The following is a 14,934-nucleotide window of genomic DNA, read 5'->3' on the forward strand; positions in this document are numbered from 1 at the left end:
CTCTCTCTAACGCTCTCTCTCTCTAACACGCTCTCTCTCTCTAACACGCTCTCTCGCTCTCTAACACGCTCTCTCTCTCTCTAACACTGTCTCTCTCTCTCTAACACTGTCTCTCTCTCTAACACTGTCTCTCTCTCTAGCACTGTCTCTCTCTAACTCACATTCCAGTCCAGTGAGGTGACGTCTTTGTTGCTGGGTACGTCCTGGCCCCCCTCCCGTATACAGTGTCTCAGCACCAGCTGGGTGGAGCTGCCCGTGCCATTCTCACACAGGTTCCAGATCCGCGCCGTCGAGTCCCCAGACCTGCGCACACACACTCAAGAGTTACACACTGTCGTCTAACGTAGCCTAAAACCACAGTAATGTCTGACTATGTAGATTGTATTATACGGTGCGTAGGATTAAATTAGATGCGCGAGTACAAAACACCCAAAGAAACATTATTTCACTTAAGGTTACCACCAGCAACCTGTTGGAAACTTCCTTGACTAAGTTCTGCCCATCAAAATGTAGGTCAATGCATACTTCTCCAGACTACCAATGCTGTATGAAGGGGGATTTTACTTTATGAGCAGAAATCATTTATCTTTAGGCTATGTCCCTTCTCTGTAAAGAGAAAGAGAGTGAAAGGGACAGACAGAGAAGTAGGACAGACCGTGAAACAGAAGGACAGAGAAGTAGGACAGATCGTGAAACAGAAGGAGAGAGAAGTAGGACAGATCGTGAAACAGAAGGAGAGAGAAGTAGGACAGATCGTGAAACAGAAGGACAGAGAAGTAGGACAGATCGTGAAACAGAAGGACAGAGAAGTAGGACAGACCGTGAAACAGAAGGACAGAGAAGTAGGACAGACCGTGAAACAGAAGGACAGAGAAGTAGGACAGACCGTGAAACAGAAGGACAGAGAAGTAGGACAGACACTGAAAGAGAAAGATATAGGAGTTTGTTCTGTACCCGGAGGCGAGCAGGTCATTGACGGGGTTCCAGGCACAGATGAACACCTCTGACTCGTGGCCCCTCAGCACCATGGCCTTGTTCTGGGGGATCTCCACATCCCGGTCCACCTCCATCATCTCTGCATGGTGGTCTGGGGGGAGGGGAGACACCATAGAGTTAGATAGGGGACTCATCTTTGTATCAAACATCTTCTATCCATCTAGAGTCCTCTATCTATCTCTAGGCGAGAAACACAGATCAGAAGTCTTGGGCTGCGTCCGAGTCAACCAATTCTGCACTTGCACATTCCTCCATCATTTAAATGCGTAGGATTGATGTAAGCATTGGCTGATGGAGTTTCCACCACTGTTAAATCCATGACCAGAGCTTGTCGAAGAGCAGCTAAACCTACGCTAGTGTTAGTAGGGATGATTTGGAGATGGAAAAGTTACAACCGTCTCCACCGTACATTGTGCATTAAACTCAGAGGTGTGAGGCCTATGTACTGTAAATCAGTTGTACAGTTATGGCAATGTTCACTATTATGAATGTAAACATGGAAAAATAACAAAAGAGGTGTGATAATGAAAGGTTCTGCTCACTGGCTAAGCCATGGGCGCCGTTTTCCTCGCCGTTGGCAGCGGTGCCCCCCTCTCCGTTCTTGGCACCGCCAGGCTGGAGGCCCTGGGTGCCGCTGGTGCTGCCCGCCTGCTGCTGCTGGGCCAGCTTTTCCCTGTAGGCCTGCTGCCGCGTCTGCACCACGTCGGGCATAACCGCGTCGATCAGGGACAGCGACTCGATGGGCCGCCCGTCAAAAAGAGTGCCATCCTGGGTGGCAACAAGACAGATGTTTGGGTTTTTACACATCTTCAGGTACTACTACTGATGGATGGGGCTGGGAATTGCCAGGGACCTCACGATATCATAACGATACTTAGGTGCCGATACGATATGTATTGCGATTCTCACAATTCTATATGTATTGTGATTCTCATGATTCTATATGTATTGTGATTCTATATGTATTGTGATTCTATATGTATTGTGATTCTCATGATTCTATATGTATTGTGATTCTATATGTATTGTGATTCTCATGATTCTATATGTATTGTGATTCTATATGTGTTGTGATTCTATGGTGCGCTTTAATTGTGATTTGATGTTCCTAACATATTGCTCACTGTATGTCTGCTGCAGAGAGACAAGAGAGAACAAGCTATAGGATGAAAACTAGTTTTGGTGCAGGTACAGCCAACTAGCACTAGCTAACTACCTACAGTAGCAAAAATAATAATAAATACATTCACAAATCGATACTTGGGAGTCAAATATTGATATAATATTGTCCTAAAATAATATTGCGATATGTAACTGCATCGATTCCCCCCATCACTACAGGTGGGTGGTGATACAGGGTCAGATGTTTTTTAATTCCCCTAATGGTTAAAGGGGAATTCCACTCAAAAGTAGAAAATCGTTCTTTACCTTTGAATGTTTGAATTGATATGTCTAACATGCATCTTACCCAGAAACCTTTAGTCAAAATCTGTAGCAGAGCACTAGAGTTGATGATGTCATAGGACTAGGGGTAGATGTAATGTAATCCTACATTTGTGGTTGGAGCAACTTCTACCGTCTTACATTTAGGCAACTACAGGCTACATAGAGAAGGTATTGAGCACGGCAGCTAAACAGTCAATGTATACAGTCGTGGTCAAAAGTTTTGAGAATGACACAAATATTAATTTTCGCAAAGTCTGCTGCCTCAGTTTTTATGATGGCAATTTGCATATACTCCAGAATGTTATGAAGAGTGATCAGATGAATTGCATTTAATTGCAAAGTCCCTCTTTGCCATGAAAATGAACTTAATCCCCCAAAACATTTCCACTACATTTCAGCCCTGCCACAAAAGGACCATCTGACATCATGTCAGTGATTCTCTTGTTAACACAGGTGAGAGTGTTGACGAGGACAAGGCTGGAGATCACGCTGTCATGCTGATTGAGTTAGAATAACAGACTGGAAGCTTTAAAAGGAGGATGGTGCTTTAAATCATTTTTCTGCAAGGAAACACGTACCGTCATCATTGCTTTGCACAAAAGGGGCTTGTTTTGTTTTGTTTTAGTCATTTCGCAGACGCTCTTATCCAGAGCGACTTACAGGAGCAATTAGAGTTAAGTGCCTTGCTCAAGGGCACATCAACAGATTTTTCACCTAGTTGGCTTGGGGATTAGAACCAGCGACCTTTCGGTTACTGGCACAACGCTCTTAACCACTAAGCTACCTGCCCCCCGGCTTCACAGGCAAGGATATTGCTGCTAGTAAGATTGCACCTAAATCAACCATTTATCGGATCATCAAGAACTTCAAGGAGAGAGGTTCAATTGTTGTGAAGAAGGCTTCAGGGCGCCCAAGAAAGTCCAGCAAGCACCAGGACAGTCTCCTAAAGTTGATTCAGCTGCGGGATCGGGGAACCACCAGTGCAGAGCTTGCTCAGGAATGGCAGCAGGCAGGTGTGAGTGCATTTGCACGCACAGTGAGGCGAAGACTTTTGGAGGATGGCCTGGTGTCAAGATGGGCAGCGAGGAAGCCACTTCTCTCCAGGAAAAACATCAGGGACAGACTGATATTATGCAAAAGGTACAGGGATTGGACTGCTGAGGACTGGGGTAAAGTCATTTTTTCTGATGAATCCCCTTTCCGATTATTTGGGGCATCCGGAAAAAAGCTTGTCCGGAGAAGACAAGGTGAGCGCTACCATCAGTCCTGTGTCATGCCAACAGTAAAGCATCCTGAGACCATTCATGTGTGGGGTTGCTTCTCAGCCAAGGGAGTGGGCTCACTCACAATTTTGCCTAAGAACACAGCCATGAATAAAGAATGGTACCAACACATCCTCCGAGAGCAACTTCTCCCAACCATCCAAGAACAGTTTGGTGACGAACAATGCATTTTCTAGCATGATGGAGCACCTTGCCATAAGGCAAAAGTGATAACTAAGTGGCTCGGGGAACAAAACATCGACATTTTGGGTCCATGGCCAGGAAACTCCCCAGACCTTAATTCCATTGAGAACTTGTGGTAAATCCTCAAGAGGCGGGTGGACAAACAAAAACCCACAAATTCTGACAAACTCCAAGCATTGATTATGCAAGAATGAGCTGCCATCAGTCAAGATGTGGCCCAGAAGTTAATTGACAGCATGCCAGGGCGGATTGCAGAGGTCTTGAAAAAGAAGGGTCAACACTGCAAATATTGACTCTTTGCATAAACTTAATGTAATTGTCAATAAAAGCCTTTGACACTTACGGAATGCTTGTAATTATACTTCAGTATACCATAGTAACATCTGACAAAAATATCTAAAACCACTGAAGCAACAAACTTTGCGAAGACCAATACTTGTGTCATTCTCAAAACTTTTGACCACGACTGTAGGAAAGTTAGTGGTTAGCGTGGCGTACAGTCAGTAAATAGGCAAGTTAGCATTGAGGGTACTGACCTCGTTGATGCTGACCTCTGCCTCCACGTACTGCAGGCCCTTCTGGATGATGGAGATGAGGGCAGCAGGGGGAACCAGGGCTCCGTTGATGTTGGACTGGCTGATGTGGCTCTCTATGCCAAAGGTGAACGCCGAGTGGGAGAAGCCTGGCAGAGGGATGGATAGAGAGGGGGAGAGGGATGGAGAGAGTGGGGGAGAGGGATGGAGAGAGAGGGGGAGAGGGATGGAGAGAGAGGGGGAGAGGGATGGAGAGAGTGGGGGAGAGGGATGAGAGAGAGGGGGAGAGGGATGAGAGAGAGAGGGGGAGAGGGATGAGAGAGAGAGGGAGAGAGGGGGAGAGGGATGGAGAGAGAGGGGGAGAGGGAGGGAGAGAGAGGGGGAGAGGGATGGAGAGAGAGGGGGAGAGGGATGGAGAGAGAGGGGGAGAGGGATGGAGAGAGAGGGGGAGAGGGATGGAGAGAGAGGGGGAGAGGGATGGAGAGAGAGGGGGAGAGGGATGGAGAGAGAGGGGGAGAGGGATGGAGAGAGAGGGGGAGAGGGATGGAGAGAGAGGGATGAGAGAGGGGGAGAGGGATGGAGAGAGAGTCTGGTCATAATGACATCATTTCAACCAGTGTCCGGTCATAATGACATCATTTCAACCAGTGTCCGGTCATAATGACATCATTTCAACCAGTGTCCGGTCATAATGACATCATTTCAACCAGCTTCGCCCGCTGGGTAGCACTCAGTTAAGATTCCTTTTGAGGATTATGGTGGTGGAAATAGTCGATAGATTAAGCATTTTCCCTGCTTTTCAGATAGATAAATTGCAGATCTGACAATGGAAAATGGTCCAAATAGAAATGTTCAAAGGGCGAGACACTTCATTTCCGGAGCCGACTACTGCACAAAGTATATGAGAAGATGTAGGTCTGTCTTACCCGACTCTTGCAGGTATCTGTACACCAGGAAGTTGACCTCATCACTGCTAATGCTCATTTTTAATCCTGGTGGTTAAACCATGGGGTCAGCGCAGGATAGGAGCCTAGGGAGAGTGAGAGACAGGCACAGTTACAACACATAGCCTGACTAAATATGAATATAATAATATGCCATTTAGCAGACGCTTTTATCCAAAGCGACTTACAGTCGTGCGTGCATACATTTTTGTGTATGGGTGGTCCCGGGGATCGAACCCACTACCTTGGCGTTACAAGCGCCGTGCTCTACCAGCTGAGCTACAGAGGACCACAGATGCTGTATACTCCTATTATACTCAGACACATTAACAGATTGAACAGACATGTCAATGAACCCAGTACCTTCATCAGTTTTGAACACTTGCCCATGGATTACATCTTACCAATACACTGATTAGTAACTAAGTATCTAGTTGGAACTGAGCTTGCTTTTGAACTTGGTAGTAGTCTTGGCAAGTGGCAACATTGACTTTCAACACGGAGCGTAGGTTGTAAATGCATAGTAGATCCTTGCAAACAGGGGATGTAATTCCCAAGTCAATTAAAAAAGGTGTAAAAAGACAATGAACTCCCAACGGATGATGAAATAAGGCCTTTTGATCCCTCACCTTGACCGACCTGCTTTGGGCCAATTTCATACCACTCTGTGGCTACAGCCACAGCAATCATCACTTGGCAGAACAATCATGGAGTTGAATTCCTCTTTGGTGGGTTGTGGAGTGATCCCCATCCTGGCCCTTAGGCAAGGCACTAGTTTCCATTCATTAACCCCCACAACTGGAAATCATTACTGAGACCTCCTTAAGAGGGTAGGCTAATTCTTGTGGACAAAACCACTGGGGGAAAGGAAATGGGGGGGGGGGGGGGGGTTCAGGAATAACAGCCAGCATAGTTTGTATCCCTGCCGCGTATTTATTCAAGCAAACCCACACACTGTTTAAACAGGACTGTGGAAATAAACAGGGACGTGGACAATGGCTGGACTGGAACTTCCAGCGCTCTGTCATGTCAGCCCACTAAAAAGACAATCAGACCAGAAATTAGATCCAATGCTAATCAAATCAAGAGAGCCTTGGACTCTGGCGAATGACGATGCACTTCATGGCGCAGACGGAATCATGACAATGTTGGGAGTGGAATCGCGTTGCACAAGCGACAATATAATTATACTAAATTATGCAAATTAACCTATAGACCAATAAGCATGACCAGTCAAATGTATTTTTGATGGCGAACCGGTTAACCATTAACACCCCTAGATTGTGTACAAGCCTCTCAGTCAGCTATAGTATACTGTAGTTTCTACTGTATCGCACTTCCTTTCACACAAGGCCCAAGGACAGCACTCCCTCTCTGAACACGGGGCCCAAGGACAGCAATCCCTCTCTGAACACGGGGCCCAAGGACAGCACTCCCTCTCTGAACACGGGGCCCAAGGACAGCACTCCCTCTCTGAACACGGGGCCCAAGGACAGCACTCCCTCTCTGAACACGGGGCCCAAGGACAGCACTCCCTCTCTGAACACGGGGCCCAAGGACAGCACTCCCTCTCTGAACACGGGGCCCAAGGACAGCACTCCCTCTCTGAACACGGGCCCAAGGACAGCACTCCCTCTCTGAACACGGGGCCCAAGGACAGCACTCCCTCTCTGAACACGGGGCCCAAGGACAGCACTCCCTCTCTGAACACGAGGCCCAAGGACAGCACTCGCTCTCTGAACACGAGGCCCAAGGACAGCACTCCCTCTCTGAACACGGGGCCCAAGGACAGCACTCCCTCTCTGAACACGGGGCCCAAGGACAGCACTCCCTCTCTGAACACGGGGCCCAAGGACAGCACTCCCTCTCTGAACACGGGGCCAAAGGACAGCACTCCCTCTCTGAACACGGGGCCCAAGGACAGCACTCCCTCTCTGAACACGGGGCCCAAGGACAGCACTCCCTCTCTGAACACGGGGCCCAAGGACAGCACTCCCTCTCTGAACACGGGCCCAAGGACAGCACTCCCTCTCTGAACACGGGGCCCAAGGACAGCACTCCCTCTCTGAACACGGGGCCCAAGGACAGCACTCCCTCTCTGAACACGGGGCCCAAGGACATCACTCCCTCTCTGAACACGGGGCCCAAGGACAGCACTCCCTCTCTGAACACGGGCCCAAGGACAGCACTCCCTCTCTGAACACGGGGCCCAAGGACAGCACTCCCTCTCTGAACACGGGGCCCAAGGACAGCACTCCCTCTCTGAACACGGGGCCCAAGGACAGCACTCTCTCTAGGGTTGTCACAATACCAGTATCGCAAAACTCAGAGGTATCGTGGCAAGGAAACAAAACATGAAGCGGACACAATGTGCTGAGGAAAACAGTCCTAATGTTGGATACAAACAGCCTTATGTTGTCACCCAGAATCACGTTTATTTTCCAAACTATAGCACAATACTTTACATACAGGTTTTTAAAGGACCAAATAGTTTAGTCAGCTTTGTGTTTTCCTGCCATGGAAAATCAGGTATCGTAGTATCGCAATACTGGTATCGTGACAACCCTACGTTCTCTGAACACGAGCCCCAAGGACAGCACTCTCTCCCTGAACACGAGGCCCAAGGCTATGAGTGTGAATGAATTAACCCAGCACAGCACAGTTTGTACTGCACATTCCATCCATAACTCACAGCCGGGGCCTCGAGAGTGAATGTGCGGGAAATCATGTCAGCTACAGCTCAACAAGCCAGATTACAACGGGTTGAGGCGTTTACTAATTGTACCGATGTGTATTCCTATTCCCCCACCTAAATATTTACAGCATTCGGGGGACGGAAAGTGTTTCTTTTTCCAACTGTGCCGCTTCGAGGTCGTACCACAAGTCAGTTGGGTCATGGAGGGCGAATATGACTCACTGGGGTGAGTTCTTTGTCTCTCTGTTTGACGTGCACTGAAGTAAAGGCCTCAACCCCAGAGTCCTGACATGTTGTCGGGGGCATGACTGTGCCTGCAGACTCCTCTCCTGCTCCTTCACTACAGTTGACTATCTAATTTTTTAAATTTTTTTAAATTTAAAAACCCAAAGTTCACAGAGCGGATGAGAAAGGACTAAGTTGATGTAAAGTGACACTATGGGATATCCTTAAATTAACTCTGCATCCTGGTAGTCCAGGTCTGAGCCAAAGTATGGAGAAAGTCATCCTTACAATGCACTCTGCAGGCAAGTCAAAGTGTTATCCTGCGATAACCACTGTGCTTTCTAATATACTATATTGGACAAAAGCACAACTCGTGTGTTGCTTCTCAGGGACCTACGTAGGCTATTACATGCGATGATGTCAGCCCTAGACTACTCACCATGTGATCTAGTGTCTTTCAGAAGCTCATTGCTCCACCGTCCAGAGGAGGAACTCCGCAATCTAGGAACGAAGACAGGGGAAGAATAATGACACTGTTGTTCATGTTGACCCTCTCAGAGTCAGTACATGAGAGTGAAACCTTGAGTATACTGTTTAAAAGTATATAGCGTGGAAAGAGGACGACGCTATCATATATATATATTTTTTTTACCTTTATTTAACTACAAGTCAGTTAAGAACAAATTCTTATTTACAATGACGGCCAAACCCTGACAACGCGGGGCCAATTGTGCGCCGCCCTATGGGACTCCCAATCACGGCCGGATTGTGATATAGCCTGGAATCGAACCAGGGTCTGTAGTGACGCCTCTAGCACTGAGATGCAGTGCTACTCGGGAGCACTGACACTGTTATTTCATAGCAACGTCAGAGTTCATGATTATCCATGACAACTGGGACATAAAAATCCCAGTGCATCGATATTACCTGCCAGTGCTGTATGGGAGTTGTGAGGGAAATGTAGCAGTGCCTATGTAGGCAGATTGAGGAAAGAGTTAAGAGCCGACTGGCCAGGAGGGTTGTGTCACTCACTATACTATCAGGGAAACTGGGTCAGCAGTGTTGAAGCCAAAAACAGCCGAAGGACCTTTGTGCTACAAGTGCCCTAGTGGGAGAATGCTAGCAGACTGGGGAGAATTATTACTACAGTACACGAGGACTGTGCATAGTAGTGTACCTTGAAAATGTGTGTTGAATTTTATATGTGTAGCCATGTAGCCTACAACATGGTAGTTCTCAATTATTGAAAGGGCTATGATTTCGTTTCTATAACTTAGTCTTCGTTTTCTTGACACCTAGCTAGAAGGTTGAAGAATTTGATAGCAAGTCTTCCAAATTTACATTTACATTCCAAATCATATGTTAGTGTTTGTGTAGACTATAGTGGGATGTTGGTTCCACACTCAACAAAAACACTTGGTAGTGTATTTGATGGACTTTTGCAATGGTGCTACAAACCATTAATACCGCCATTTCCTATCGCTTCCCCTCTATTTGAAAATACAACGCTTGAATGAGATAGACTAGCCATCTGACAGAGCCGTTCCCTACTACAGTAGTTAACGAACTCTTCCTTTTAACTGTACAAAAGTCACTAATGAGTTGGGAGTGAGTTTAAACAGTGGATACCTAGCTAACGTTATTTCCCGTGGTGGCCTAATAGAACACTTCTACTTGATATCAAAGATCTGACTATTCCCTACTCATTATTATAATGGTCTAAAATGGGAGGTTGAGCCCTGGCCCCACGGCAATTTATATTTCTTTAACCACCCAGTTAGCAAAAGTCCCCCACTCCTGAAACATAAGGACCGACTAGTAGTAGAGGCAGAAGACTGCTGACATTAGCACACTGGTAGCTAACTAATTGAGGTCAATGACTAGTTAACACAAATTACTATCGGTAACTTAAATAACATTAGTTAACTAACTAACTGCGTCATTTAAAATGTAATCTAACGTATAACCTTAGCTAATATAACAGAAACTAATTCATCTAGCCAAACTATTACGGTCTGTCACCTAGCTAGTTAGCTAATGTGTTAGCTAGCTAGCGTTATGTCAACAGGCTAAGCTATTTTAGCTAACTGGCAAGCTAGCGCGGAGAACACAAAGCCCATCCCCCACACGGTTGTTAGCAAATGAGGCTAAGCTACCGTTAGTGATAAACTAAGTTAGCTAGCTAGCCTGAGCACCGCGACGTGTTTTTTTTTCGCTCGCCACACTCCCCTGCCCATGAGGCATTGCTACAGGACTTAGCGCTAGCTAGCTACAGTAACGTAGTTGTTTCAAATACAAAAGGGCATTCCCTTTGAAAGGGGTCACAATATGTTGCATGTATTCCTATGTTCCAACAACAAATAAAAAAAACATACGATTCGGTCTTATATGACATTTCCTGCTAAACACTAACAGTAGCTAGCTAGGTAGCTGCTCTTTCAAAATGTCCCCATAATCCAGTACCTACTTTGTCTGAAATCTTTTGATAGATGGTTTCCGCTGTAATCCCCGTGTTAAAGCTAAATCATGTTATACATTTCAAAATATTGCAAAATTGATATCTCAAGGAAACTAATGAACATTTTAAAGATAATAGCTAGATACAGAGCCAGGCGGTTCAAAGCCAACGGCTTCACACGCAACAGTAACGTGACTTTCCCTACAAAAATGGGCAGTCCTGGCAGCTTGCTAGAGTATTTCCAAACGTCACTCATTGTAGCGGAGTACACAAAGCATAGTTATGAGAGTGTACAGGAAATGTGTTTCCTACCATTCAACCAGTGGTGTGGTGCTATTTTTTTTTATTACGTCATCATTTCTCAATCAAGTTTGAATGGGCAGATGTAGAATATTATGCGGCGTTCAAAACAACTCGGAACTCAGAACTGGGAACTCGGAAATCTCCGAGTTCCGACTTCAGTGTGTTCAAAACAACTGGAAACGTGGAAAAAAACGAGCTGCTACTGGGAAAATCGATTTGAACGATCAATTTAATTTCAATTCAAAGGGATTTATTGGCATGGGAAACATATGTTTACATTGCCAAAGCAAGTGAAATAGATAATAGACAAAGTGAAATAAACAATCACAAATAAATAGTAAACATTACAAATTACATTCACAAAAGTTACAAAGGAATATAAACATTTCAAATGTCATAGTATGGGTATATACAGTGTTGTAAGGATGTGCAAATAGTTAAAAGTACAAAAGGGAAAATAAATAAACATAAATATGGGTTGTATTTACAATGGTTTTTGTTCTTCACTGGTTGCCCTTTTCTTCTGGCAACAGGTCACAAATCCTACTGCTGTGATGGCACACTGTGGTATTTCACCCAATAGATATGGGAGTTTATCAAAATTGGATTTGTTTTCAAATTCTTTGTGGGTCTGTGCAATCTGAGGAAAATATGTGTCTCTGATAAGGTCATACATTTGGCAGGAGGTTAGGAAATGCAGCTCAGTTTCCACTTCATTTTGTGGCAGTGTGCACATAGCCTGTCTTCTCTTGAGAGCCAGGTCTGCCTACGGTGGCCTCTCTCAATAGCAAAGCTATGCAGTGGTGAAAAAAGTATCAAATTGTGATACTTGAGTAAAAGTATTGATACCTTAATAGAAGTTACTCAAGTTAAGGTTAAAGTCACCCAGTAAAATACTACTTGAGTAAAAGTCTAAAAGTATTTGATTCAAAATAAACTTAAGTATAAAAAGTAAGGGTAATTGCTAAAATATACTTAAGTATCAAAAGTAAAAGTATAAATCATTTATAATTCCTTATATTAAGCAAAGCAGACGGCACCATTTTCTTGTTTTAACATTTTATGTTTTTTTGTTAATTCTTTCCAATGTGTCAAGTAATTATCTTTTTGTTTTCTCATGATTTGGTTGGGTCTAATTGTGTTGCTGTCCTGGGGCTCTGTGGGGTCTGTTTGTGTTTGTGAACAGAGCCCCAGGACCAGCTTGTTTAGGGGGCTCTTCTCCCGGTTAATCTCTCTGTAGGTGATGGCTTTGACATGGAAGATTTGGGAATCTCGTTAGGCGGTTGTAGAATTTAACGGCTCTTTTCTGGATTTTGATAATTAGCGGGTATCGGCCTAATTCTGCTCTGCATGTATTATTTGGTGTTTTACGTTGTACATGGAGGATATTTTTGCAGAATTCTGCATGCAGAGTCTCAATTTGGTGTTTGTCCCATTTTGTGAATTCTTGGTTGATGAGCGGACACAAGATCTCACAACCATAAAGGGCAGTGAGTTGATGTTTAGGCCGAGGTATGTATCGTTTTTGTGTGCTCTAGGGCAATGGTGTCTAGATGGAATTTGTATTTGTGGTCCTGGCAACTGGACCTTTTTTGGAACACCATTATTTTTGTCTTACTGAGATTTACTGTCAGGGCCCAGGTCTGACAGAATCTGTGCAGAAGATCTAGGTGCTGCTGTAGGCCCTCCTTGGTTGGGGACAAAAGCACCAGATCATCAGCAAACAGGAGACATTTGACTTCAGATTCTAGTAGGGTGAGGCCGGGTGCTGCAGACTGTTCTAGTGCACTCGCCAATTCGTTGATAGATATATTGAAGAGGGTGGGGCTCAAGCTGCATCCCTGTCTCACCCAACGGCCCTGTGGAAAGAAATGTGTGTCTTTTTTTTGCCAATTTTAACTGCACACTTGTTGTTTGAGGATTTTCCCAAGGTTACTGTTGACGCATATCCCACGGTAGTTATTGAGGTCAAATTTGTCTCCACTATTGTGGATTGGGGTGATCAGTCCTTGGTTCCAAATATTGGGGAAGATGCCAGAGCTGAGGATGTATATTTTATCATTCCATTAAGGATACCATCAACACCACAGGCCTTTTTGTGTTCTAGAGCTCAGACTTTCTGAACTGAAGATCACTGACGTCATGATTTGACCTCGTATTTTTCAGAGTGCCCAGTTGTTTTGAACGTGGCATCTTTATAGAATACGCATAAAATGCATCCTCCAATTGCAATGTCTGCCTATGCACACAGATATTATCTCAAGAAATTTTTCAATTTTAAACACCCTAAAACACCAAGTTAGGCATACCATCATACCGGGGCCCCGTGTAGCTCAGTTGGTAGAGCATTGCGCTTGCAACGCCAGGGTTGTGGGTTCGTTTTCCACGGGGGGCCAGTATGAAAAAATGTATGCACTCACTAACTGTAAGTCGCTCTGGATAAGAGTGTCAGCTAAATGACTAAAATGTAAATCATCAAAATAGGCCATCATCACTGTCAATCGTGAATGATAATAGAGCTCGCCAGTTTGTAGTCCTAAAAACCAGAAATGAGTTACCTCTGGTTCATTCAGCCATTCCTATGGGGAAAATGAATAGGGAAATAATAGAGTTTGGGATAAATGCCAAAAGTAAGGTCTGAGGTTAACACAAGCTTATGAGATCTTACAGGCTACATTTTGTTCTATGTTATAATATCAGTCAGTTAACATGACCTTTATGAATTATGAAGCCTTTATGTGCCTTGTGTGTTTTTTTAAATAAACATAAAGACTTCAGAATTCACAAAAAGTGATGTTTGCTGATGAAGATTATCTCATAGAACAAAACTTATAAGATCTCCTAAGCCTGTGTTTACCACAGACCTTATTTTCGGTGTTTATCCAAAAGCTCCAAAAATTCCATTAATTTCTCTGTAGGCATTGTCCAACAAACCATGTTGGAGTTAGTGCCTACAAAAAGACACCACTACTATTTCTCTCTATTCTTCACGTTTTACAGGTGAAATGTCCGAACTGCGTCTGCTTGCCAATCATTTGATCTCAATCAGTTTCATGGGAATATGCATTTAGAGCGTCTTCAGTTACTGTTCTGTGAGCGAATTAGAGCAGATGATGTTAACTATTAGCCTTTCTTGTATTTTGTTTCAATCAAAGCATACAGTATATCCTGCCTATTGGCACGTGCTGTTGAGTTCATAGACCTACTATGCTATTATATTTGGGTCTGTTATGTGAAATACTGTCATTATTATGTGAACTTGCGGGACACTGATTCAGCTTCAGAAATAATTTCCCAGAAATATTTTACCAGCTTCATATATTCTCAAATTACAAAAAGCTCCGGCAGCACTACATCCCTTTATTCAACCCTCAATAAATTAATAAAGACTCAAATGTTAGGTAAACCAATGTTTCATTAATAATTGAGATAATTAGATGCCATTCACTTCCTGTCAACGTATATTTTATACAAACACAAACTTGAATTTGAATATATTAAAGGTGCAATATGCAGAAATCCTGGTTGCAAAAATTTGAATAGTTAGCCTATTTTTAGTTTATGTGACAAAACAAGCCAGTACAGTGTAGAGAATCATTGTACCGTCTAACCTGCTGTGAAATATATTTTCCATAACCAAAAATATTTTTATTTTCAGCTGGTGTGCAACTACGAAACTTAAGAACGGTGTAACGATGACACGGGAGTCGAGAAGCAGGTGATAGGTTCAATAAACCAACGAACACGGACCGAAACAAAACAGGAGTAGCGTCTGACCATGAAACACATAATCAATACTGCCTGGGGGGATGAACTGAACGGCGTGACAGATATAGGGGAAGTAATCAGTGAAGTGATGGAGTCCAGG

General features: G+C 44.3%; 1 protein-coding gene across 1 annotated transcript in view; it reads right to left on the reverse strand.

Annotated features, from left to right (window-relative positions):
• Positions 1–10,966, reverse strand: part of LOC311146848 (F-box-like/WD repeat-containing protein TBL1XR1-B) — a 32,429-nt gene extending 21,463 nt beyond the window's left edge. The window contains exons 1-7 of the mRNA XM_084183452.1: positions 10,773–10,966; positions 8,745–8,806; positions 5,368–5,471; positions 4,445–4,590; positions 1,539–1,764; positions 955–1,087; positions 162–303 (exon numbers count right to left, since the gene is read on the reverse strand). Coding sequence (XP_084039578.1) covers positions 162–303; positions 955–1,087; positions 1,539–1,764; positions 4,445–4,590; positions 5,368–5,425 — 705 coding nt within the window. The 5' untranslated portion in view covers positions 5,426–5,471; positions 8,745–8,806; positions 10,773–10,966. The remainder of the gene's footprint in view (positions 1–161; positions 304–954; positions 1,088–1,538; positions 1,765–4,444; positions 4,591–5,367; positions 5,472–8,744; positions 8,807–10,772) is intronic.
• Positions 10,967–14,934: the final 3,968 nt, after the last annotated feature.

Source organism: Coregonus lavaretus (assembly GCF_964263955.1).
Source record: "Coregonus lavaretus genome assembly, chromosome: 19".
Taxonomy (NCBI): Eukaryota; Metazoa; Chordata; class Actinopteri; order Salmoniformes; family Salmonidae; genus Coregonus; species Coregonus lavaretus.